The sequence below is a fragment of the Kogia breviceps genome, chromosome 14 (genome assembly GCF_026419965.1).
Source record: "Kogia breviceps isolate mKogBre1 chromosome 14, mKogBre1 haplotype 1, whole genome shotgun sequence".
NCBI classification, from domain to species: Eukaryota; Metazoa; Chordata; class Mammalia; order Artiodactyla; family Physeteridae; genus Kogia; species Kogia breviceps.
Genome location: NC_081323.1, coordinates 50,342,207 through 50,362,578, shown reverse-complemented (window position 1 = coordinate 50,362,578; position 20,372 = coordinate 50,342,207). Strand labels below are relative to the sequence as shown.

Sequence of the window (20,372 nt, the reverse complement as noted above, 5' to 3'; positions counted from 1 at the left end):
GGGTCTCCTCCATTCAGGGGTATCCCCTCCACTCAGCCTAGGGACCGTCTCTAGGTCACCGTTTAGGTAGACCCGCAGCCCATGGCACAGACTCCCCCAGACAGCGGGGTGGGGGATGGAGATTTGAAGGGGAGCTGAAGACAGGCAGTCTGATTGCCCAGGAAGCAAAGTTCCATGTGGGAGGTGCAGGGGCTGGACCCCTGAAAAGACACACATTTTGCCCTCAGCCCCTCTCATCTCAGAATGCCTAGGTTTCTACATCTGCCTCCCCATGTCATCAGCAGCTCCCAAACACCTGGACATGCCAACCCAACTGTTCCTGGAAGCCACCCTGGAATGGAGCGGACACCTCTCATCCCCTTACTGCAGCCTCCTCCCTCATCTGAGGCCCTCACCACTGAGCTCACTGAGGAAACAGGAGCCCACAGTCAAGATCTCCCGCAGTCGTCTATGGACCTGACTCTCACAGAAACTGACACCAACCCCTTCTGACCCCTTCCCCATTATAGCCTCCTGCACTCTGCCCCTGTGGTTTCTATTCCCCTGGTTGTCCTGGAGAGAGCCCCTGACGCCCACACCCCTGCTGCAAAGTGAGAAGCTGTTTCCTTTAGTCCTCCCACCCACCACCTGCCCTCTGTGGACCAGAGGCTGAGGGCAAATACAGGTGCTCAAGGTCTCCCTTCCCCCATACTCCCCATCCCCACCCCCCTCCATGCCCCAGTGGGTCCTTACACAGGGGGTTTAGGGACCTGGACATAAACACACACATTCCCTCTCATTCCCATCCTTGAAGTCTCAGACTTTACTAGGCTGTGGACACAACCTTGAATTCTGGGTTCCACAAGGCGCTTAATGGCTTTCCGAAGTACTTTCAACTGAGTTTTCTCCTTTAGCCACTATGCCTATAGATTTTAGAACCTGGAGAAGTAACTCTATAGTATCTCATTAAAAAACAAAACCCAAAATACTCCCTTGAATTCCCCCCTCCAGGTACCACCCATTTCCTCAGCTGCACTTCAGAACAAATTTCTCCAAAGAGTTGTCTCTAGTTCTCTGTATCCATGCCCCTCCTACCTCTCTTCAACCCATGCATACTGATCTTTTGTCCCCACTACTCCACTGAAACTGCTCTCAAGATCATCCTGCCTCAGCTTTCTGCCAGCCCCTCCCCCACCCCCTAGCAGCACCCAACACCACCAATCCCTCCTTTTTTAAAAAAATATTTATTTATTTTGGCTGTACCAGGTCTTTGTTGCAGCATGCATGAGGGATCTAGTTCCCCAACCAGGGATCAAACCCGGGCCCCCTGCATTAGGAGAGCAGAATCTTACCCACTGGACCACCAGGGAAGTACCCCTCCTTTTTTCTTGCAACATTTCCTTCTCTCTCTCACCACCTCGGACCTAGGAGTGTTCGCCTGCCCTGGATCTTTCCCTGGATCTATGGCTCTCTACCAGCCACCGCTGGCCACCAGATTTCATGACATCTGCCACTGAACTCCTGACTTCAACATGACATAGCCTATGTATACCCTCCCCACTACCTGGATGGCTACTAGGGAATTAAGATGATATTCAGGCAAAATAGAGCTCCCGAGTCCACTATCCGCCACCATCTACATGGCTGCTCTGGACCTGGGAGTCCCCCCGACTCATTCACATCTGATCCATGAGTAAGTTTTGTTGGGTTTACCTTCAAAATAGAGCTCAGTTCTGCCCACTTGCATCCCCAGCCTGGTCCATCATCTGGCCCTCCGACTTGCCCCCACCCACCATCCATTCTCCACCTCCAATGGCTTCTCATGGCATTTAGGAAAAAAATAAATAAAAGCAAACTCCCTGCTGTGGCCTAGGGGAATAGGGGTGTGGGGTAGGGGGTGCTGTACAACCTGGCACCTGCCTATTTCCCATCTCATCCCAGACCTCCTGCTCCCAAGGGAGCACTGTTCCAGCCACGTGGCTGCCAATAGTTCCTTCAACACAACCGGCCCCCACCTGCCTCCAGGCCTGGAGAGTCTGAGTACCTGGAAGGTGTGTCCACAGCTCTTCTTGTGGCTCAGTTCATCCTTCAGCTCTCAGAGAGGCCTTCCCTGGTCACACAATCTAAAGTAGGTTCCTGTTTTCTTCCATCACAGATCCTCATGGCCCCTAACTCTGCAGCACAGCCTTCTTACTTTACTGCCTGGGCCATCTCCCAGGCTAGACTGGGATCTCCCTGAGAGCAAGGCTATGGTGTCTTTCACCAGCACAGCACCGGTGTAGTAGGTGCTCAATAAATCCATGACATATTGAACGCATGACCAACACCTCTATGTACAGTTCCTGGAGGCTTTCAAGCCATGAAGCCCCCCAGATTACCTCTTCAGCCGCCATCCTCCACTCCCACTCAGGTTTTCCAGCCAGATACTCCTGACTCCCCCTGCCTACTTCCTGTCACCTGGACTCTTCATATGTCCAAGTCCTTGTATTTCTACTTCCAATCTGCCCTCTCCTACTGCCCTCACCTTCCTTGGACCCTTGGCAAGCATGGCTTTCCACACCTTATAGCCTTAGGCTTTCCCTGGAGTCACAAGCCTCTTGGGGCTCCTTGCTGCCCAGGGCAGACAGCCTTGACCAGCATTCCCAGCCCCTTAACAGCCCTTCTCCAGCTGCAGCTGTACCGCCCCCTTGCTGTTCCTGGAAGGAGAGATGATGTTCCCACACTATCCCTCCAGTGGTGCTGGAGGGGGCTGAGGGAGGGAACAGGGCCTCCACTGGCCTCCCCTCTTTCCTGGGGGATACCTCCAGGCCCCCTGGGTAGGTGAGAGGAAGACCTTTTGGTGCTCAAATATCACAGCATGAAGCCTTCTCCCAGTTGCCATCTACCCCTACTGAGAGGAAGATCCAGGTTCCTATAAGGGCAGCCAGGAAGGGTAGGAGCCCTGTGGAGGGCCAGAAGGACCTGCTCCCCTCAGGACAATATCCCTCTGTGCCCCCCATACTCAGAGTCAGAATCTAGTGCTAGACAGCAGGCTGTTGAGCAGGAAGGTTCCAGAGCTGTCCCACTGCCCTCATGCCTTCTGACCTGGGTTCCAGTTCCACAGTCCAGCTTCTCAGCCAAGAAACCCCTGGCAGACAGACACCACTAGACACTGACCTACTTTCACTCATCCTGCTCCAGGGTATCCCTATGAGGGGCCAGGAATCTGCATTCCCAGCAGAGCTGGCCCCAAACTTCCCACCCTCATCTACCCCCAGGCTCCACTTCATTTGAACCCCATCACCAGCCACCTGAGACCTTCCAAGTGGTGAATCCAGGTGGCCTATCACCCTCCTGGTCATCACTGCCCTCCTTAGCCTTTATATCCTCCTTATCCATGGCTCTCATTCTCACTGGTCCCCTGTGTCAAGGAGCTGCCCAAGGTTCTGCTTCGAGCTCAATAGTCAGGGCTGACACTGCCTGCCGCCCCACTTCAGCTGTCTTTCTTTTTTTTTTTTAACATCTTTATTGGAGTATAACTGTTTTACAATGGTGTGTTAGTTTGTGCTTTACAACAAAGTGAATCAGTTATACATATACATATGTTCCCATATCTCTTCCCTCTTGCGTCAGCTCTTTCAAATGACCTCCAGCTCCTCCCAGCTCCTGTGAGGAAGCTGGATGCAGAGAAAGGAAAAGTTAGTGGAGAAGGCATATAGGGAAACACCCTCGGGCAAGACGTTCAGCCTCTTTGGGTCTCTGATCCTTTTTATCTATAAAACAAAGAAGTTGAAATCGAGTCTTTTTTTTTTATTTTATTTTTTATTGGAGTATAGTTGACTTACAATGTTGTGTTAGTTTCTGCTGTGTAGCAAAGTGAATTGGTTTTACATATATATATATATACCCCACTCTTTTAAAAATTCTATTCCCATATAGGTCATTACAGAGTATTGAGTAGAGTTCTCTGTTATACAGTAGGTTCCTATTAGTTATCTAGAAATAGTTTTTTTAGTTAGAAAATTCCATGAATTTTTGGTTATCAAACCATATTTCCTCTTCCTGTTGTCCTTATTTTGCTATTATTTGTACATTCACCCAGGCATGAAATTTCAGAGTAAAGATGTAAAGTTTCTTAAAATTTTGAAGCTATGAAGGAAAAAAATTAAACTTGTTTATTGGTATGCGAAAAACAGTAGTAATGGTAGGATAAAATGGAAATATAGTCACACTTCATTTGGTTAGATTTTTTTTTAACAGATTTATAATCATTTATTAGTTTGACATAAAATTTGTTGACCCTGATGCAAGTTTTTTAACCAAATTATTTTGGCTAGTCAATTTAGCAATGCTGAGGCCTGGGCAAAACAGGAATAATTTGTGGATAAACAAATTTATTTTTCTTCAAATTTCTGGAGAATGAAACAAAAGAATTTTGGAATTGTTTCAAAATGTTGGGTTTTTTTCCACTTTGGCTTTTTCCACTTCTACCTTGAGGTCATCCCTTTGGCTCTTGTCTAATTAGTCATTTAGTCTTGTCAATTGCTCCTTCAAAATCACTCTCTAGTTGGTCCAGTTCTCACCCCCACCAATGCGGAGTAGCATTACAGTCTACATGATCTTTTTTTTCTTTTGGTTGGGTCATTTCCCTGACCAGGGATTGAACCCCGGGCCACAGCAGTGGAAGTGCAGAATCCTAACCACTAGACCACCAGGGAACTCCTGATCCTTCTTTTATTTAGGAAAAAAAAGTATCAAACAGGCCCCCCAGGAACACTGGTGTTCCTGGGTATACAGAGGCAGTAGGGAGCCTTTTCTCCATCTTCAGGGGGGCAATTATCTTAGCGAATAGACATTTTCAAGTTAAAATTTTTCTTCCCATTTAAAAGTCACTACTACCATCACCACCACCACAACAGAACAACTATGTTTGCTATCACTTGTACTAGAAAAGACTAGCAGAAAGCAAAAAAAATTAGATAGGTATCTGACTTTAACGGAAAAGCTTAGAAATGGCCTTCAGGTGGATGTGCAATGCTGATCCAGGGGAACAAACCCTTCTTTGGGGAACCCAGCTCCCAAATGATGTTGAAGCACCCTCATAAATGTGCAGTGACCCCTGGCCAGGCCAATTAGAATACTCCTGACCATTGTGACTGATTCAGGGATGAGAATGTGACCCCAGATTTTGGGCCTGCCTTTGGAGAGAGAGGTCGGGTTTCGCCTTTGCGGTGTTGGGGCTGTTGGGTGGCACAGAGGAAGCTACTGCCAAGAGACAGTGAAGCCATTAAGGACAGAGAGGGGCCTCTGTTGACATCTGAGACCAGTTGAACTTGAAGCTGGTACCACCCTGGACTCCTCTTAGAGCAACCAAGCCATTCCCTTTCTGTCATGAGCTGGCAGTAGGACCGTGGTCAGATTTTCTTCGGGCATGACTGTTCCCTAGATTATATGATAGAAATTAATACATCAGCATTTCTCTGTGCTCCTCAGAGAGCCTTGTGATTTTCAGCAGCTCCACGTTCTGCTTCAAATCACTTTCCACATGTCTATCCCACCAGGATTCCTTGATTCTGGGACTCTGGCTTGGTCAAGCATGCCCTCAGGGTTCAGTTCAGTAGTCTGCGGCTCCTACTGTGGGCCACTGGTGGGGAGGACCCCTTTCCCCATCCCTGGACTTCTTGGCCTTCAAGTCCTCCTGGTCCTCAAAGATCATCCAGTCCTGGAGCTCTCTGCCATTTACTGTCTCTCCCTTCTCTCTGACAATTCTTTGGGGGTAATCCCCAAACCCTGGCGGTTTCTGGGAAGTGCAAGCACAGGAGCTCCTTCAAGGTTCAAGCCCTGTAGGATGGCACGTGTGGGGGTGTGTGGGTGTGTGTGTGTGTGGGGGGGTCCGGGGTGCGCAGTGGGGAGGGAGGGGGCGTGTTGGGAGGCTCTGAGTAAGCTGGTGCTGAGGAGGGTGTATAGTACTGAGGCCAAGACCCCTCCCCCAATTCTCTCGGCTCCTCGCATGCTTTTGCGATCACATAGAGCCTCCAAACCCAAGACAACCTTCCCAACCATTTGAGGGAGGCTGCCTGTGGAGCCTGCACCCTCCCCCTAGGGCCAGCTCCCAAATCTTCCCAGTGGGTCACTTCCTTCGTCCGGAGGCCCCTGCATTGAGGGTGGGATAGGAAGCAGGGTCTCTGTGGACACCGGCGGTGCCCCTCCTTAGTCGGCCCTTTTTCCGAAACGACAAAAGCCCCTGCACGGGGTGGGTCCTTGAGAGCTCCGGGGGTTCCGGCCGACCTCTCCCTTAGACCGTGCGGTTCCAAGGCCCGCCTGACCTAGGGAGCGCCAGGAGGGATGCTCGGATCTAACCCGGCGAGGGCAGTGACCCTGCCACCTGGGCCAACTACTGTCCCTTCGCGCCTTGCTCATCCCCCAATTGTAAAGCGGGACCAAGTGGCCACCTGATGGGGCTTTGGCCGGGATTAAACCAAGCTACCAGCCTGTGAAGCAGTGGTTCTTATGGCAGCCTGGCGCAGGCGGGGTGCCCCGCAGGCCAAGCACCGGGGCTGCGGATGCAGCTTCTCTGGGTGAGGGTGGGAGAGCTTATCTCTGGGGCCCCGCGAGACCCCCGCGCCCACAGCCAGCTTCCTCGAGCCCCTCCTTGGGATCTGGGACTCCCAGAGAGTGCCCACCGCAAGCCACGGTGGTCTCCTCATACGAACTGTATTCTCTGCGGCCGCTCAGGGGTCTGGGGAGGGGAGTGGAACTCCTGAGGATCCCTCCTGAGGCAGCCCCAGGAAAGAGGCTTCCCGGGGAAAAACTGCAGGGAGGTCCCCAGTCCCAGGGGGAAGGCCACCTCCTGAACCCCCAGGGACACTTCGGGAATACAACAACAGGCAACTACTGGAGGCCCTGCTTGTTCAGTGATAAGTTTATTGGTCCTCAGTATTACATCTAAGTTAACAAGATAAATTCACATACACAACTGCAGGTAAAAAACATGAAAATAATATAAAAATAAATTGAAGGCTACTTTTATATATTTACTGAATTAAGTAGTGTAATAAATACTATAATAAGCAAAAAGCTTCAATCACACAATTGTTTCACTGAAGTTACAGTAGTGTTTGTAAATAGGAGTTTTAAAATTTAAGTTATGAATATTAAAGCACTGAAAAACTAGTATAAAAGTGAATTTTGGCACGTAAGTGAGCTCTTATGTCATTAGTATTTGACAACCTGGAACATGAGGAAGCGATTTCTCACCTACTTTTTGAGGTACAACTATCCATCTAGGTCAGCAACATGGCTGGAATACTTAATAGCTTACAATCTTTGAGTTAACTTTTCCCTTTTGACAAGCCCAAAGAGCAAATCCAGAGCTTATTACTGTGCAAAAAATTTCCAAAATCCTAATAGAATTTAGGAGGGTACTTTTTTTTGAGACCTACAGGGCCTGGTGTCCAGGCCTCAGGTCACAGCCCCCAGGACTCTGTGGGGCCAACTCCACTCCTTGCCAGTGGCCCCTTCCTAGGGTGATCCCTTTTCTCCAATTTCTGCCTCCTTCCAATCAAAAACAGAAAAATCCCACATCAAAATGTAAAATAACCTATAACTTCAGCGACTTCAACACTATCACACTCACTCGGGGTGATAAAAAACTGAAGCTGCTAATAGAAGAGTGGGCAGAAAGCATGTAAGACCCTGGAGGACTTCTGCCTATCCCTAAGAACCTGATGTCTTTGGCTGGATCCCTGGTATCCACTTCTAAGGTCAAAATTTCAAACACAGTGTCATGGCCCTTCCTCTAGAGACAGTCTAAGACCCCACACCTCCACCTGGAGTGTCCAGAGGAATCAAGTGGATATTAATCTTCACATCCAAGACCCAGAGGCCCCAAAGGTTACAAAGGAAGGGGCAGTGTGGGGAGGAAGCACCCTCCCGGCCTCAGTCCTCAAAGAGCTCACACAGCGCACTGCTAGTGTGCCTCTTCACCAGGGGCACAGCAAGTATGCCCCAAAGAATGCCCTTTCGCCAGTGTGCCCTTCACACTCCCAAGCAGGCTGAGGAGCGTCTACGGAAGCCTCAGCCAGTTTTGCCTTTTTGGCTTTGAAACTTAACATTTTGACTTTTTTCAATCACAGTTTCATATTCAAGTTGAGGTAATCACAGTTTCCCCTCTAACAGGAGAGGAATTGGGGCAGCGGGGCAAATTGGTGAGAGAGCATTTCTATGGACAATGGTCAGAAACCAAGACCATCAGGAGGTATAGTCCCATGCAGTGTTTAAGACCCACTTTTATGGGCGGGCTCCGACCCCTCTTTAAAAACTCTTTTGTGCAGCAGCCAGGAAATGGCTCGAGCTCCTAGAAAGAGAGCTTTCATTTAAATGTTCACAGCAACCCATCTGGAGGAGATGGGCTGTCGTCTCCCCCCCCTATCGCCCTCCGCCACCCCCCCACCCCCCACCCCCACTCCCTTTTCTAAGGCTGCTTGAGTTTTTAAAAAGAGCTCGGTAGAGCTAAAGGAAGCTACAGTAACTCATTATTATTTCATCAATTGCACTTAAGATCTCTGTTATTGATTCTGAAGCAGAGGCAGGCCCATTGTGGACCCCAGCCTCTGGCCAGCTAGAAGTGAGGGGCTCCCAGACTGGGGCTCCACACCTGGGCCCTTGTCACCAGCAACTTTGGGAGCTGGGACTGGAGCACATGGGCCTTTTCAGAAGCCTTTCTTCAAGCAAGAGTTCTTATTAAATGGTATTTGGAGTACTGTTCATTTGGCTTCAAATGAAAAATTTTTTTCTAATATAAGTACATGTTACTAACAAGCCCTTGACAACTGCTTACTACTTGCATGCAGGCCTCTGTGTGACAGACTACATGTGCTCCATCGGTTTTCTGTCTCTCCTCTGTGGCAGGATCCTTTCTCAAAAACCCCTCTACATTACTAGAAACTTTGCTGGTTTTGCCTATGTGCTCCTTCCTAAGGCATGCAAAAAAATACGTGAAATTCAGAAAGCATTTACAATCTAGGCAGCTGAGGCGCTGAAGTCCTAACAGACATCACCTAAGTATCTGTGCCTGCGACCTTCCTCTTCCCCACACTAATTCTGGAGGTCAGGCATGGGATACACTTGAAATTCCCCTCTGCTTTTTAGTCCAGCTGAAAACAAAGCTACTAGAACGAATTCTAATTTGGATATTGGAATTCTCTGAAATTCCTGGTCCCCTGGAGCCAAACAAATACAAGGCTAGCGAAGATGCTTGGAGACATGAGATTCCTGAAGGTTGGGCTGAAAACCAGGCCTTCCCTGGCAAGACTGAGGGGAGGTATGGGTGCTGAGGCTGAACCCCCTTGAAGTGAAGATGCCCCATAAGCGACCAGAACCCTGGGCCTACGACTATGCAGTTGCAGGACACTGCCCTTAACAGTGAGGCAAAGCGTCACCAGGAAGGCCTGAGCATCAGTTTTTCTCGTCCCCGAATGAGGTAAACCAGAGTGATGACATGAGGAGGTTCAAAACCAGTCCCAAGGGTGGCTGCTTGTGTCAATTCAAAAGCCACATACTTGTGGAAAGCAACCAGTCTTTCCCCTCTGTTTAGTCCGTAAGGGAAATTCCCTCATTTTAGAATAAGCTGATCATCTCCTCCCAAGCTGTTGGCTCTATGGGTTGGGATTGGCCAGGGCTTGTGTTGTTCCCTCTAGGACTGGGCACAGGGTCAGCAGGGCCCAAGCCTTCAGTGGAAGGGGCCTAAACAGGAAGGCAGGCACTCCACTGGGATGAAAGGCTCTCCTGGGGTGGTGTCTGAGGCCCGAGGCCTGTGGTGGCCTGGGCGCCCAGGCATGGCCACAGTTTGGCAGCCAGGATTCTTTATGTCCCAGCAGCCACTCTGTGCAATCCAAATGCTCCTCCCCACCCTCACACACTGCTGCAACAGCCCAAAGGAAATACTGTTATCAGAGACCCAGAGGTCCTGGACTGCCGGCTACACACAAAGGGCAGCCCCTGTCTGCTCATCCTCCATGAGGGCCCCCCTCCCCCGCCAAATCAGTGGTGCAGGTGATGCTCTTCAGCACTGTATAGAGAATAAAGACAACATGCACTCAAGCCAGCACACAAAGGCCAAGGAGAACAAAGATAGCCCCTCTAGGGAGGGGCCTCTGGAAAAGCTGAGGTTAAGACACCCCGTTTTAGAATGTCCATCTCCAGGGTCTTCTTCCTCTAGGGCTTCTGCTCAAAGAGGTCATGATACTCCTGCTGCTCCAGCTCGCGGTTATACTTCTCGATTTCCCGGTTGGCTTCTTCCACGTAGTCATTCATGAACTGGTCCATGACTGGCACCTCATTAAGGAAGAAGGCCCTGAGCCTGGGGGCCAAGGGAGCTGCCCAGGCTAGAGGAATCTGTGGACAGGTGAAGTAGGGGACACTGAGGGAGTGAGTGTTCAGCCTGCACAGAAGGTACCTGACTGGCTTTTTTAATATACTGGCAGCACCACAGCTGCAAAGAGTGTGACAAGGGTTGACACAGGGCCCTTCATGAGCTCTTAGAACTGAGCCCTTCAGCTTTCACTAGCCCAGAGCAGCACCCCATCCACCTTTTCACAAATTAACTACTGTAATTAGACCCAGTCTCCAACTTATAAACCATGACTCACTGATAACCACAGGATGTCACCACAGCTGCATTTAAACTACAACCCACAGAGTAACCTCAGCCATCACTGAATGAAGAATAAATGTAATTTTAATAACTCTAAGAGGACAAAATGAAAAGTCAGCCTCTGTGGCTTGCTGTGTATTCCCAAACCCAGCCGGCACCAGGGGCTGGGTTATTATGATGGCTCTAGCAGATACACTGTTTACAGCCAGGTTTTCACACACCCCCAGCCTCTCTGCCCCAGATTCCAAGGATACGTGGGTGAAAATCAGTCTTGTCACCAAAGAAGTTGACAAACTGGGTGCCATTATAAAAGTAACCTGCAGGTAGGGGGTCCAGGTGGCGTTTCACCTGTAGGAGAAGAGGCCTGTTAGAATTATCTGACAATTTTCTATCATTCACTCATTCATTAAAAACAAAAACAGGGACTTCCCTGGTGGTCCAGTGGTTAAGACTCTGCACTTCCACTGCAGGGGGCGTGGGTTTGATCCCTGATCGGGGAACTAAGATCCTGCATGCTGCGTGGTGCGGCCAAAAAAAAAAGACACCCCAAAACAAACAAGCCTATTACCCTAGCAAAATAGCCCACTTTGCCCTAGGTGTGCCAGGGAATTAACACCACCCGCACAGCAGCCATCAAACAATGACTGACAGAGGTTCTCCCACCTCTCAGGGAGGAACTCTGGGATTATTAACGGGACCAAGACCCAGGTGCCAATAGTGGTACTGGTTTGACAAAATACGATTCCCTTCTCTTACTTTCCCATTTTCCTAATAGTGTTTTCTAGAATCACTTGCAAAATAAACTACCTGTACTCAAATCCTTGTTTAAGGTGTGCTTCTGGGGAAATACACACTGCCTACCTTCTGAGGTGCCCATGGTATCCTCAGCAGGAACACCCAGAGATGCCCAGGCCCTGGAGTCGGAATAAAGGGGCCCTCCTCAAATCTACAGCAGGGGCTCCTGGAGGCCCAGAGTCCTGCCCCACCTGCTCATTACTGGGACTTATGACATAGCTCATGCTGAGACCCGGACTCTCTGTCCCTTTTAGCCTTTCCCCCAAACCCATCAGGAAAAGGCCTCAGTGGGTATGGGAACTGGGGTAGAGCCTGGGAGTCAGCCTGGAGTCTGAGAGGGCTCCTCAAAGGGCCTCTCGTCCTGGCCTCAGGATTTCACAACCTGCCATGAGCAGCTTCAGGATCTAGAGTTTTAACCTGGGCTCTCGCTGGTTTCTCTGTAGTTTATCTAGGACAGAGGAATGGGAGGAGGAAAGGACTTCTGCAGCTGCTTGAACACGGTGACAAAACAGACCTCCATGTCACCTGTTTCTCCCACAGGCACTAGTTCTCCTCAATTTCACAACCACATCACACCAGAGGTCACCCTGCCCTTCTCACTGAGGATGCAAGGCCAGGTGAGCTGAGGTTTCTCTTTACCCAGCTTCCCTCTGTGGCCTGAGAGAAGCAGGACCTCCAGCATGCCCTACAAACAGCCACCTTACTCAGGAATCCTAAAAGATAGAGCTGCACAAGAACATCCTTGGGACACTGAGGGGACTTAGGCCCCCAGAGCAGGGTACTCACATGGATGTTCCTGATCTCCTGCTGGGTCAGCATCCCCCTGGTCTTCAGGGCTTTCCTCTGAGGCTTCTGTGCAGAGATGTAAGGAGGTGTTAGTTTCCAACAGAGCTGATGGGTACACGGGAGGGTGAGGGCTCAGGGCTCTGGGGGCCAGTTACATGACTGAGATGCCAGCAGAAGGGGAAGCACAAGCATCATCATGGACTGGATACAATATCCTGCCTGTCTGCCCCTTGAGAAGACCACTTTCCCACCACAGAGTCCTGCGGGCCAGGTGAAAAAAACGGCAAAAGAAAGACTGATGCATTTGCAAATAGGCATGTTTCTGCCTCTTTGCAGATTCTCAATCCTAGGCCCCACCAATGACAGACATGCAGATAAAAGAACTGGAGGTCTCACAGTCAAATACCATTTAAGTTTATCCAGTGAGTCTGAGAAAGACCCAGTCTGCAAGCAGCCATTCCTTAGTATAAAAGACAGGTCCCAACTGAGCATGTACAGAAGACCCAGGCCCTGGCCAACTGTATTTCCAGAGCTCTAGAATAAGCTTAAGCTCAGACTGTGCTAAGAGGCTCAGAACCCAAAGCTAGCAGCATATTAGAGGATTTTAACTCCAGTCTGGATTTTTTTTCTTTGTAGTACTGGACTAAAGATGCTTGTGTGGATCTATAGGCAAGCCTCCTCTTCCCCTGTACCTCTCTTCAGGGCCTCCGGGCTCACTGCTGTCTATGCTTGGAGTCTTGGTTTGCAAAGGACTCTAAGCATATCTTTGTTGTTTTTCCTTTCTAGAGAGAGAACCAAAGTACAGGAGATACTTGGCTCAGAAGACAGGAGAGCCTATGAATTAGGTTCAGCTAAGAAGACATTTTTGAGTTTAGAACACTAAGCTGATCCAGGGTCCACATGAAACAACTAAGTTTCACCTAGGTCCTGATTAAGCCATCTGATAATAACTCCAGTCTGCCTTGGGAAGCAGCACTGGAAATGGCTTTGGAAATGGCTTTGAGAACCTGGGCTCGCAGGGTAGGCAGCAAAACAAGTCTGCCTGGAGTTTGCCCAGGGGCTTCCTCCCACTCTGAGAGTCCCTGAAAGCTCTGGCTGAGCCCGTGAAAGCGCTGGCTGAGCCCGCGAGGGGTGAACCAGTGGGGAGAAAGCAGAAAGAAGGTTGAAGGGCTTCTGCCTCAGGTCCAGCAGCAACTATGAAGTGTCTGGTCATATCAGTGCCAGGTCTGTCTGGGCTTTGGAAACCACCTGCTTAGCTGACTGCCGCAGCCAGTCCTTGACACTTTCTTCCTTCAGGGAGCAGCCTATGAACACGAGGTAGCACTCCTGCTGCCCGCTGCTGCCTTGAGGTGTGCTTCTGGAGTCAGGCGGTGGTGTGGGTCCCTCCAAAACTGGCACGATGCTCAAGGAATTGGCCAGAGTGTTGTGGCAGACCTCCATGGTCCTCTCAGAGTCTGCAAGGAGAACACTTTAGTCCCTGAGACCCTGCCCCAAAAGGATAAGGCATCTGGCTGGATTAGTGCAGCTATGGGGGACAGATTCACAAGACATGCAGGAGGGAGAACTGACATGACTGGCTAAAAATTAGAAAGGATGAAGTAAGAGAGGGAGGAACAATGTAAGTTTTAGCTAAGCTGATTGGGTGATCAGGTAGACACCATTAACCCAGAAGGGGACTACAAGAGGAAGAAAAGGTTTGCAAGTGGAAGAAGAGTCTGACTCTGCATCTGTGGCATTTGAAAGACTGTAGGACCCTGAGTGGGAGGGTCCCACACAGTCCTGTGTAGGGTCCTACACAGTTATTAGAAGAAGGGAATGGCTGGGGTCACCCCTATGGAAGAGGTAGTTGAGGAGAAGCAAGGAAAGCTCCCTTGGTAGAGGTGGAGGGGGTGGGTCTCAGCTGAGGTCTGAGAGTCCATGGGAGGAGGGCAAGCTCAACAGTACAAGTGCTGCAGGAGGGACACATGGGTGGGAAAAGGAAAGATGTAATCGGGTTTATAAGCTGAGGCGCTGGGGGCTAAGATATACTGGAGACACAAGAAAAGGGTAAGGTTCCCCAAAAAGGCATGATGAGAAAGAGATCTAAAACAAAGAAAGGTTTACCTTTAACAAGAAAGGGGTCAAGAGTCAGTCTAAATAAAAAAGAAAAGGAAGTGATGATAGGGGAGAGGAAAGAGCAGGTGGGGGTCTGCCAGAGACTGAGGGAAGTGGGCTTGAGTAAGGGGCTTGTAGAGAGGGGCCAAAGTTTCAGATTCAATAACATAAATTAAGCCAAAGGTTAAGGACCTTGAGAGATTCTTTTTTTTTTTTTTTTTTTTTTTTTTGTGGTATGCGGGCCTCTCACTGTTGTGGCCTCTCCCGTTGTGGAGCACAGGCTCCCGACATGCAGGCTCAGCGGCCATGGCTCACGGGCCCAGCCGCTCCGCGGCATGTGGGATCTTCCCGGACTGGGGCACGAACCTGTGTCCCCTGCATCGGCAGGTGGACTCTCAACCACTGCGCCACTAGGGAAGCCCGAGAGATTCTTTTATAGAGGCTCTGCCACCTAATTCTCCTATCTGAACCCAGATGATTCCATGCTTACAACTCTCAGTGGCTCCCTGCTGCAGACACCCCTAGTTACTTGCCCAGCATTCCCCTCTTCCTCCAATACCAACTCCCCATGGGCAATGGCAACTTGATCCTGGCCAATGAGAGAAGTCTGCTGAGGAACTGATAAAGACACCCACAGGAAGAGCCAGCTTCTTCCATCAGCTGGCTGTTGTGTCTGGATGTGACACCTAGACCTGCAGCACTACCTGGCAACCATGAGGGGTGGGAACCTGAGGAAAAGCTGACACCAAGAATGTAAGAACACAAAGGCCATATATTACCTGGGTCTTCAGTGGCCTTGCTATGCTGCCAGACCTCTTGACTTCTTGCTATGTAGTGAACACCTCCTAGTTGAGCTGGGGTTTTCTGTTATAACTGCCAAAGATGCCCTAACAGACACACTCCTTCACTTCCTCCCCTGGGACCCAGACACAGTAAATCCTTTTTGGCTCCTGAAACGTGCCCTTTTTTGCCTCACATCCACAGCACATGCTCTGCCTTTTCCCTGGAACATTCTCCCCTTTCTCAATGTTGAGTTAACTGGCTCCTTGTTTTCACACCTTCCCTGAACCGCAGCCCAGGATTGACAGACTTCAGGTTGCAAGGGCTCCAGGGGTCAAAGGCTGATAAACAGGTTTACTGAACAGAGCGGAGGAGAAGGCAAGTGGAAGGCTTGAAGACTTTGGCAGAAACGGATCCAGAGCTGGAAGGCTCAGCATTGGGGTAGCAGAAACGGATCCAGAGCTGGAAGGCTCAGCATTGGGGTAGCTCCTGGTGACAGGTCTAGGAGGAGGCCATAGGATGGCTCAAGAGGGGTGGAGTGTGAGTCTCTAGAACAAGGAAGTCAAGGAACTGTGAGGAGAGTCCCAGGGCAGGTTCACCCAGGGGTAGGAAAACAGATCCTCCACTGCAGAGTAGAAGGACCTGGAAAAAGATTGGAACCCTGACTGAAAGGGATGACTGGAGGAGCCTATGGTGTAAGACCCAGAGGGGGGGGGGGTTTGAGAGAGTCTAAGAGGCATCAGTGGTCTGCAAAGCACCAGCAGAGGGTACGAACTCACATCATGAGGTGTGAGCACTCCACAGAGTAGCACTCCCAAATCCAAGCGCCCAGTTACCTGAAAACTTCACTTTGCCCAGGATGTGGTAGATGTTTCCAGAAAAGGGACTTGGCTTGATAGAGGACTGAATTGCTGGTGGAGGAAGAGGACAGGATTGTTACTCACCTGGGGGCAGAGGCCAAGTCCACGGTGGTACAGCTGGGAGGGTTAGGGACTGGAAAGGCACCTCCTCTAGGGTCCAGGGTTCACAGGTACCCCCACCAGATCCTCCCCCAGTGGCTCTGCCACTATTCCCAGGGGTAAGGGACTCCTGGGTCCTCAAATTCTTCTGTCTTTTTTTTTTTTCTCAGTACGTGGGCCTCTCACTGTTGCAGCCTCTCCCGTTGCGGAGCACAGGCTCCAGATGCGCAGGCTCAGTGGCCATGGCTCACGGGCTCAGCCGCTCCGTGGCATGTGGGATCCTCCCGGACCGGGGCATGAACCCATGTCCCCTGCATCAGCAGGCGGACTCTCAACCACTGCGCCACCAGGGAAGCCCCCTTCTGCCTGCTTTCAGACCCAAATGGTGAGAAGAGACAGCACACACAGAATACTAAAATGGTGCCAGGAAGCGGGGACAACTCTGGGGCATTCTTTTACCAGTGTCTGGGACATGTCCCGGTCAAGGCTTACCTTTACACTTGGCCACAAAGCGAGTCTTCTCCAAGGGACGACCAAACCATACACAAATCTGAACCATTAATGGAAAGACCGATCCAACATCAAATTTACCTTCATACCTTAAAAGGTTTAAAAGATTATAAATACAAGTAATTGGGGCTTTGAGTGTTACTACATACTACATTGGAAAGAACTACATATCACTTATCATATTTGAATTCTCCCTTAATTGTACGTCATTTTGTGTACAAAGCACTTATTTGAAAGCATTTATGTCTCTTTCATCTTGAGACTGAGAAGCATGTTTGCCCCCTTAGAGCAGGAAGGTCTTACCTTCTTTGGACTAGCAATTCCTTAAAGTCAAAGACCCCCTCTACCTTTGAAGCTTGCCGGTATCCCAACTGGGATTAGGGGTCCCTCCTGGTACCTTTGGTACCTCTTCCTCAGGATCCCCTCCCACTCTCTTCAGGGCTCCCACTATGCCCCACCCTCACTGAGGGCAGTTTAACAGACTGTACATTTGAATGTGCAGCCTCTCCAGAAGGAACTAAAGGGCTGGAGCATCTCTAATCTGTTTCCTCAGTTTTGAGTTCAGCAGACATACTGACTGCCACAGACTCATTAAGAACGCAGCATTTAAAAAATTTATGGAAAATTTCAAAGATGTGCAAAGATAGAAGGGCAGTGTAATGAATTCCTACCACCCAGCTTCCAAAGTTATGAAACTGTCATTCCTTCTTTTGAATGATTTCATTGAGATGAATCCCTTGATTGGAATCAGTCCAGGAGAGGGCATAACATCTCATGGGTAATTTATACCACCCACAGTAGTAGATGAGTACTAGTTTTCACACACATTGTTGTTTCACAACAATTCCCCCAGAAATGAATTTTATAGATATTTTTGCCTAAATGTAACAGGTGTCAATCAAAGCAACAGTGAGACACCATTTTGCATTTGAGTATTACCTACATGGAATTCTGTTACCACAGTTGCCATTTATACTTGGTCTTAAGTGGACTGTTCACATCTATATAATATGGGTTACTTTTCTTAAATATCTAAACAAGCTTCCCAAATACTATATTAATGCTTCATCACATTTGATGCAAACACTTCCCTCCAGTCTACTGTATTTTCTTATTAGTTTCCTTTGTTTGAAAACTGCACTGCAGTTTTGAATTTTACATTGTTGAAAGTATCTTACTCTTTAAAGCAACTTCTTTAAAGTAAGGTGGTGGCATAACATTTTTGCAAGACTGACATGTTCTTTTTGTTCTCTCCCCATCCAAACATGAGATTTGGAGACCACGGGCTTCTCAGGCTTCTGTGTTCAGAGGCTGTATCCTTAGGGGAATTTGGAGGGGCCAGGGGAAGAGTACAAGGTTTCCTTACAGACTAGGAACAAGCCCTTCTACCAGGGGAGGTGGGGGTGGGGTCGGTGACAACGGAAGGCTGTGGGAGGGGAATAGCTGAGAATCTGCACAGCACAAAGCTGAGCACATCCTGCAGCTAAAGCCTGTTCACTCTGAGGTGGTGGCCCTCACCCAAGGAGAGAGGGGAGTAATGTATAGCGATGAGCAGGAATCTGATGACTGCCATCTTGTTAAAAGCGTAAATCATCTGATTCCTAGGAATGAACTTGGAAGGGAGGGCCTCAACAGTAATTCTGAGGCCCCTCCATCTCTGATTCTCTACAAGGGCTGATCTTCCTGATAAAGGAAGATTTCAGACTCTAGATTCACAGAGCCTTCTAATGAACTTCCTCATACTTGTCTCTGTCCTAGATTGGTCTGCCTCAAGAAAAGTCTGTGCCCTGAGCTAGGTTAATGTATGCCATGCCCACAATGAGCTGGTATGGACTGGAGAATAGGTGCTTCCCTACGCACCAGGTGGAGATGACAGAAGTCTCAGGCCCAGGCCCAGAGGTGTGGGCAGCAAAAAGGTCAGTAGCTGCAACCACTGGAGAGGAGAGTTTCACCCCAGAAGCTCCATCTTTTTCTTTTTACCTAAGATATTACTATCTTGTTCAGGCATAAGGAATGATCCACTTACTCACTGTTTAAGTATGATGTGACTCAAACCAGAGGTTCCTTCTAAAAATAAGCCTGAAAACCTTCAATTTTACATATTGACCTTTTTTTTTTTTTTTTTTTTAAACAGGATAGTACAATCAGTTTTTTGCTGGTACAAAATACTGGTGATGTAAGGGGTGGTTGGAGGACACACAGAGGTGGCTGAGGGAAGTGAGTGAGGATAATAAAGATGATCCAAATCAACATGAGGGATCAATTTTGGCTAAGCTTTAACAACTGTCTTCCCCTGAACCTTCAACAGAGCAAAACTAGTTATCTATTCCATACAAGTGCAGCATGGTGGTTAAGAGTACAGGCTCTGCTGTACAGCAGAAATTAACACAACTTTGTAAATCTATTACATTTCAAAAAAAAAAAAAAAATACAGGCTCTGAAGCCACACAACCTGGGTTTGAAACCCAGCTCTTTCATTTACTAGCTGTGGGACTTTGGACAAGACATTTAAGTCCTTGCTGCCTCAGTTACCTTATCTCTAGAATGAAGAAAACAATGGAGTCCACCTTGCAGGCTTGGTTTGAGGATGAATGAGAAAACACAGGTTGAACTCTTAGAGTGGCACTGTGAACAGAACTTTCTGTGATGATGGAAATGTTCTGGATCTGAACTATCCAAGACAGTGCTACTAGTCACAGGTAGCTGTTAAGCACTTGAAATACGGCTTGTGTGAGTAAAAGGCTAAATTTTAAATTTTACTTTATTTTTATTAATATACATTTACATTTTATTAAGTAGCCAAATGTGGCTAGTGGCTGCTGTACTGGAGAGCGAAGTCTTAGAACAATGTGTAGCACACAGTAAGTGCTCAAGTGATGCTGGAAATGTGATTACAGTGCACTTTACACTCTCTTTTCTCTTCCTCTCCTATCTGGAGGACAGGTTCAGGTTAGGAGGTCACCTGCAGAGCACAGAACATCCCCTGGGCCACAATAGCAGGGAACCTACCTGTCAGATGGGAACCCTAGAGGACTGACTATTCTCAGAAGAGACTCTCTCACCCGGGAGGGTCATAACTCCTTGGTTCCATGCCCGCCACCTCACCCTCACTAGAGGCTAGAGGAAACAAAGGATACCATTGTGCTTAAGGCCTATAAGATGACTCCTTAAGTCTCAACATCCAGTAAGGGTCTCAATTTGGACCCCAAGATGTGAATCACTGGGCTTCCAGCAAGGCCAGTGGTTACTGGGACATGGCAGGCTGTTGCAGCTGCCATTGTCACCCTCCTAGAGCACACCTGGTATTTTCACTTTCTTTTTTTCTTTCCTGTAAATAAATAAATCACTGAGTTTATAAAGATATCTTAGCTACTTTTCAATGATGATACTTGCCAGCCAGGGTACATTAGATATCGAGATCGTAGCATCTGAGGACTCGAAAAACTATTTTCTGAGAGAATCAGTTCAATGTCTTCATTCCTTTGAAAACATACAGAAAACCCAGGTTAATTAGAACTATTAACCTTAACCTGTACATTCTGCTTACTCTCTACACCCCCATACACACATACAAGTACACACATATATATTGTTTTCTGTTATTTCACCCCTAAATACTTTAGTATGCATCTCTAAGAACAAGCACATTCTCTTGAAGAACCACAACAGTATTATCACACTGAGGGAATTTAATACTGAGGACAAGCAGCACTGGTATCACATGGGAGCTTGGTGAAAATGCAGGATCTCCAGCCTACTCCAGACCTACTGAATCACAAGCCTCATTTTAATAAGATCCCCAAGAGGTTCATATGCACATTAAAGTTGGAGAAGTA

At 48.7% G+C, this 20,372-nt stretch overlaps 1 protein-coding gene across 3 annotated transcripts in view; it reads right to left on the bottom strand.

The window, feature by feature from the left end:
* Positions 1 to 6,853: 6,853 nt before the first annotated feature.
* Positions 6,854 to 20,372, bottom strand: part of DNAAF9 (dynein axonemal assembly factor 9) — a 149,853-nt gene continuing 136,334 nt past the window's right edge. For all 3 annotated transcript variants that reach the window (XM_067012213.1, XM_067012214.1, XM_059037678.2), the window contains 7 exons: positions 19,930 to 20,016; positions 16,519 to 16,625; positions 15,904 to 15,978; positions 13,442 to 13,647; positions 12,194 to 12,259; positions 10,867 to 10,960; positions 6,854 to 10,286 (listed from right to left, as the gene is read on the bottom strand). In XM_067012213.1, coding sequence (XP_066868314.1) covers positions 10,174 to 10,286; positions 10,867 to 10,960; positions 12,194 to 12,259; positions 13,442 to 13,647; positions 15,904 to 15,978; positions 16,519 to 16,625; positions 19,930 to 20,016 — 748 coding nt within the window. In that variant the 3' untranslated portion in view covers positions 6,854 to 10,173. The remainder of the gene's footprint in view (positions 10,287 to 10,866; positions 10,961 to 12,193; positions 12,260 to 13,441; positions 13,648 to 15,903; positions 15,979 to 16,518; positions 16,626 to 19,929; positions 20,017 to 20,372) is intronic.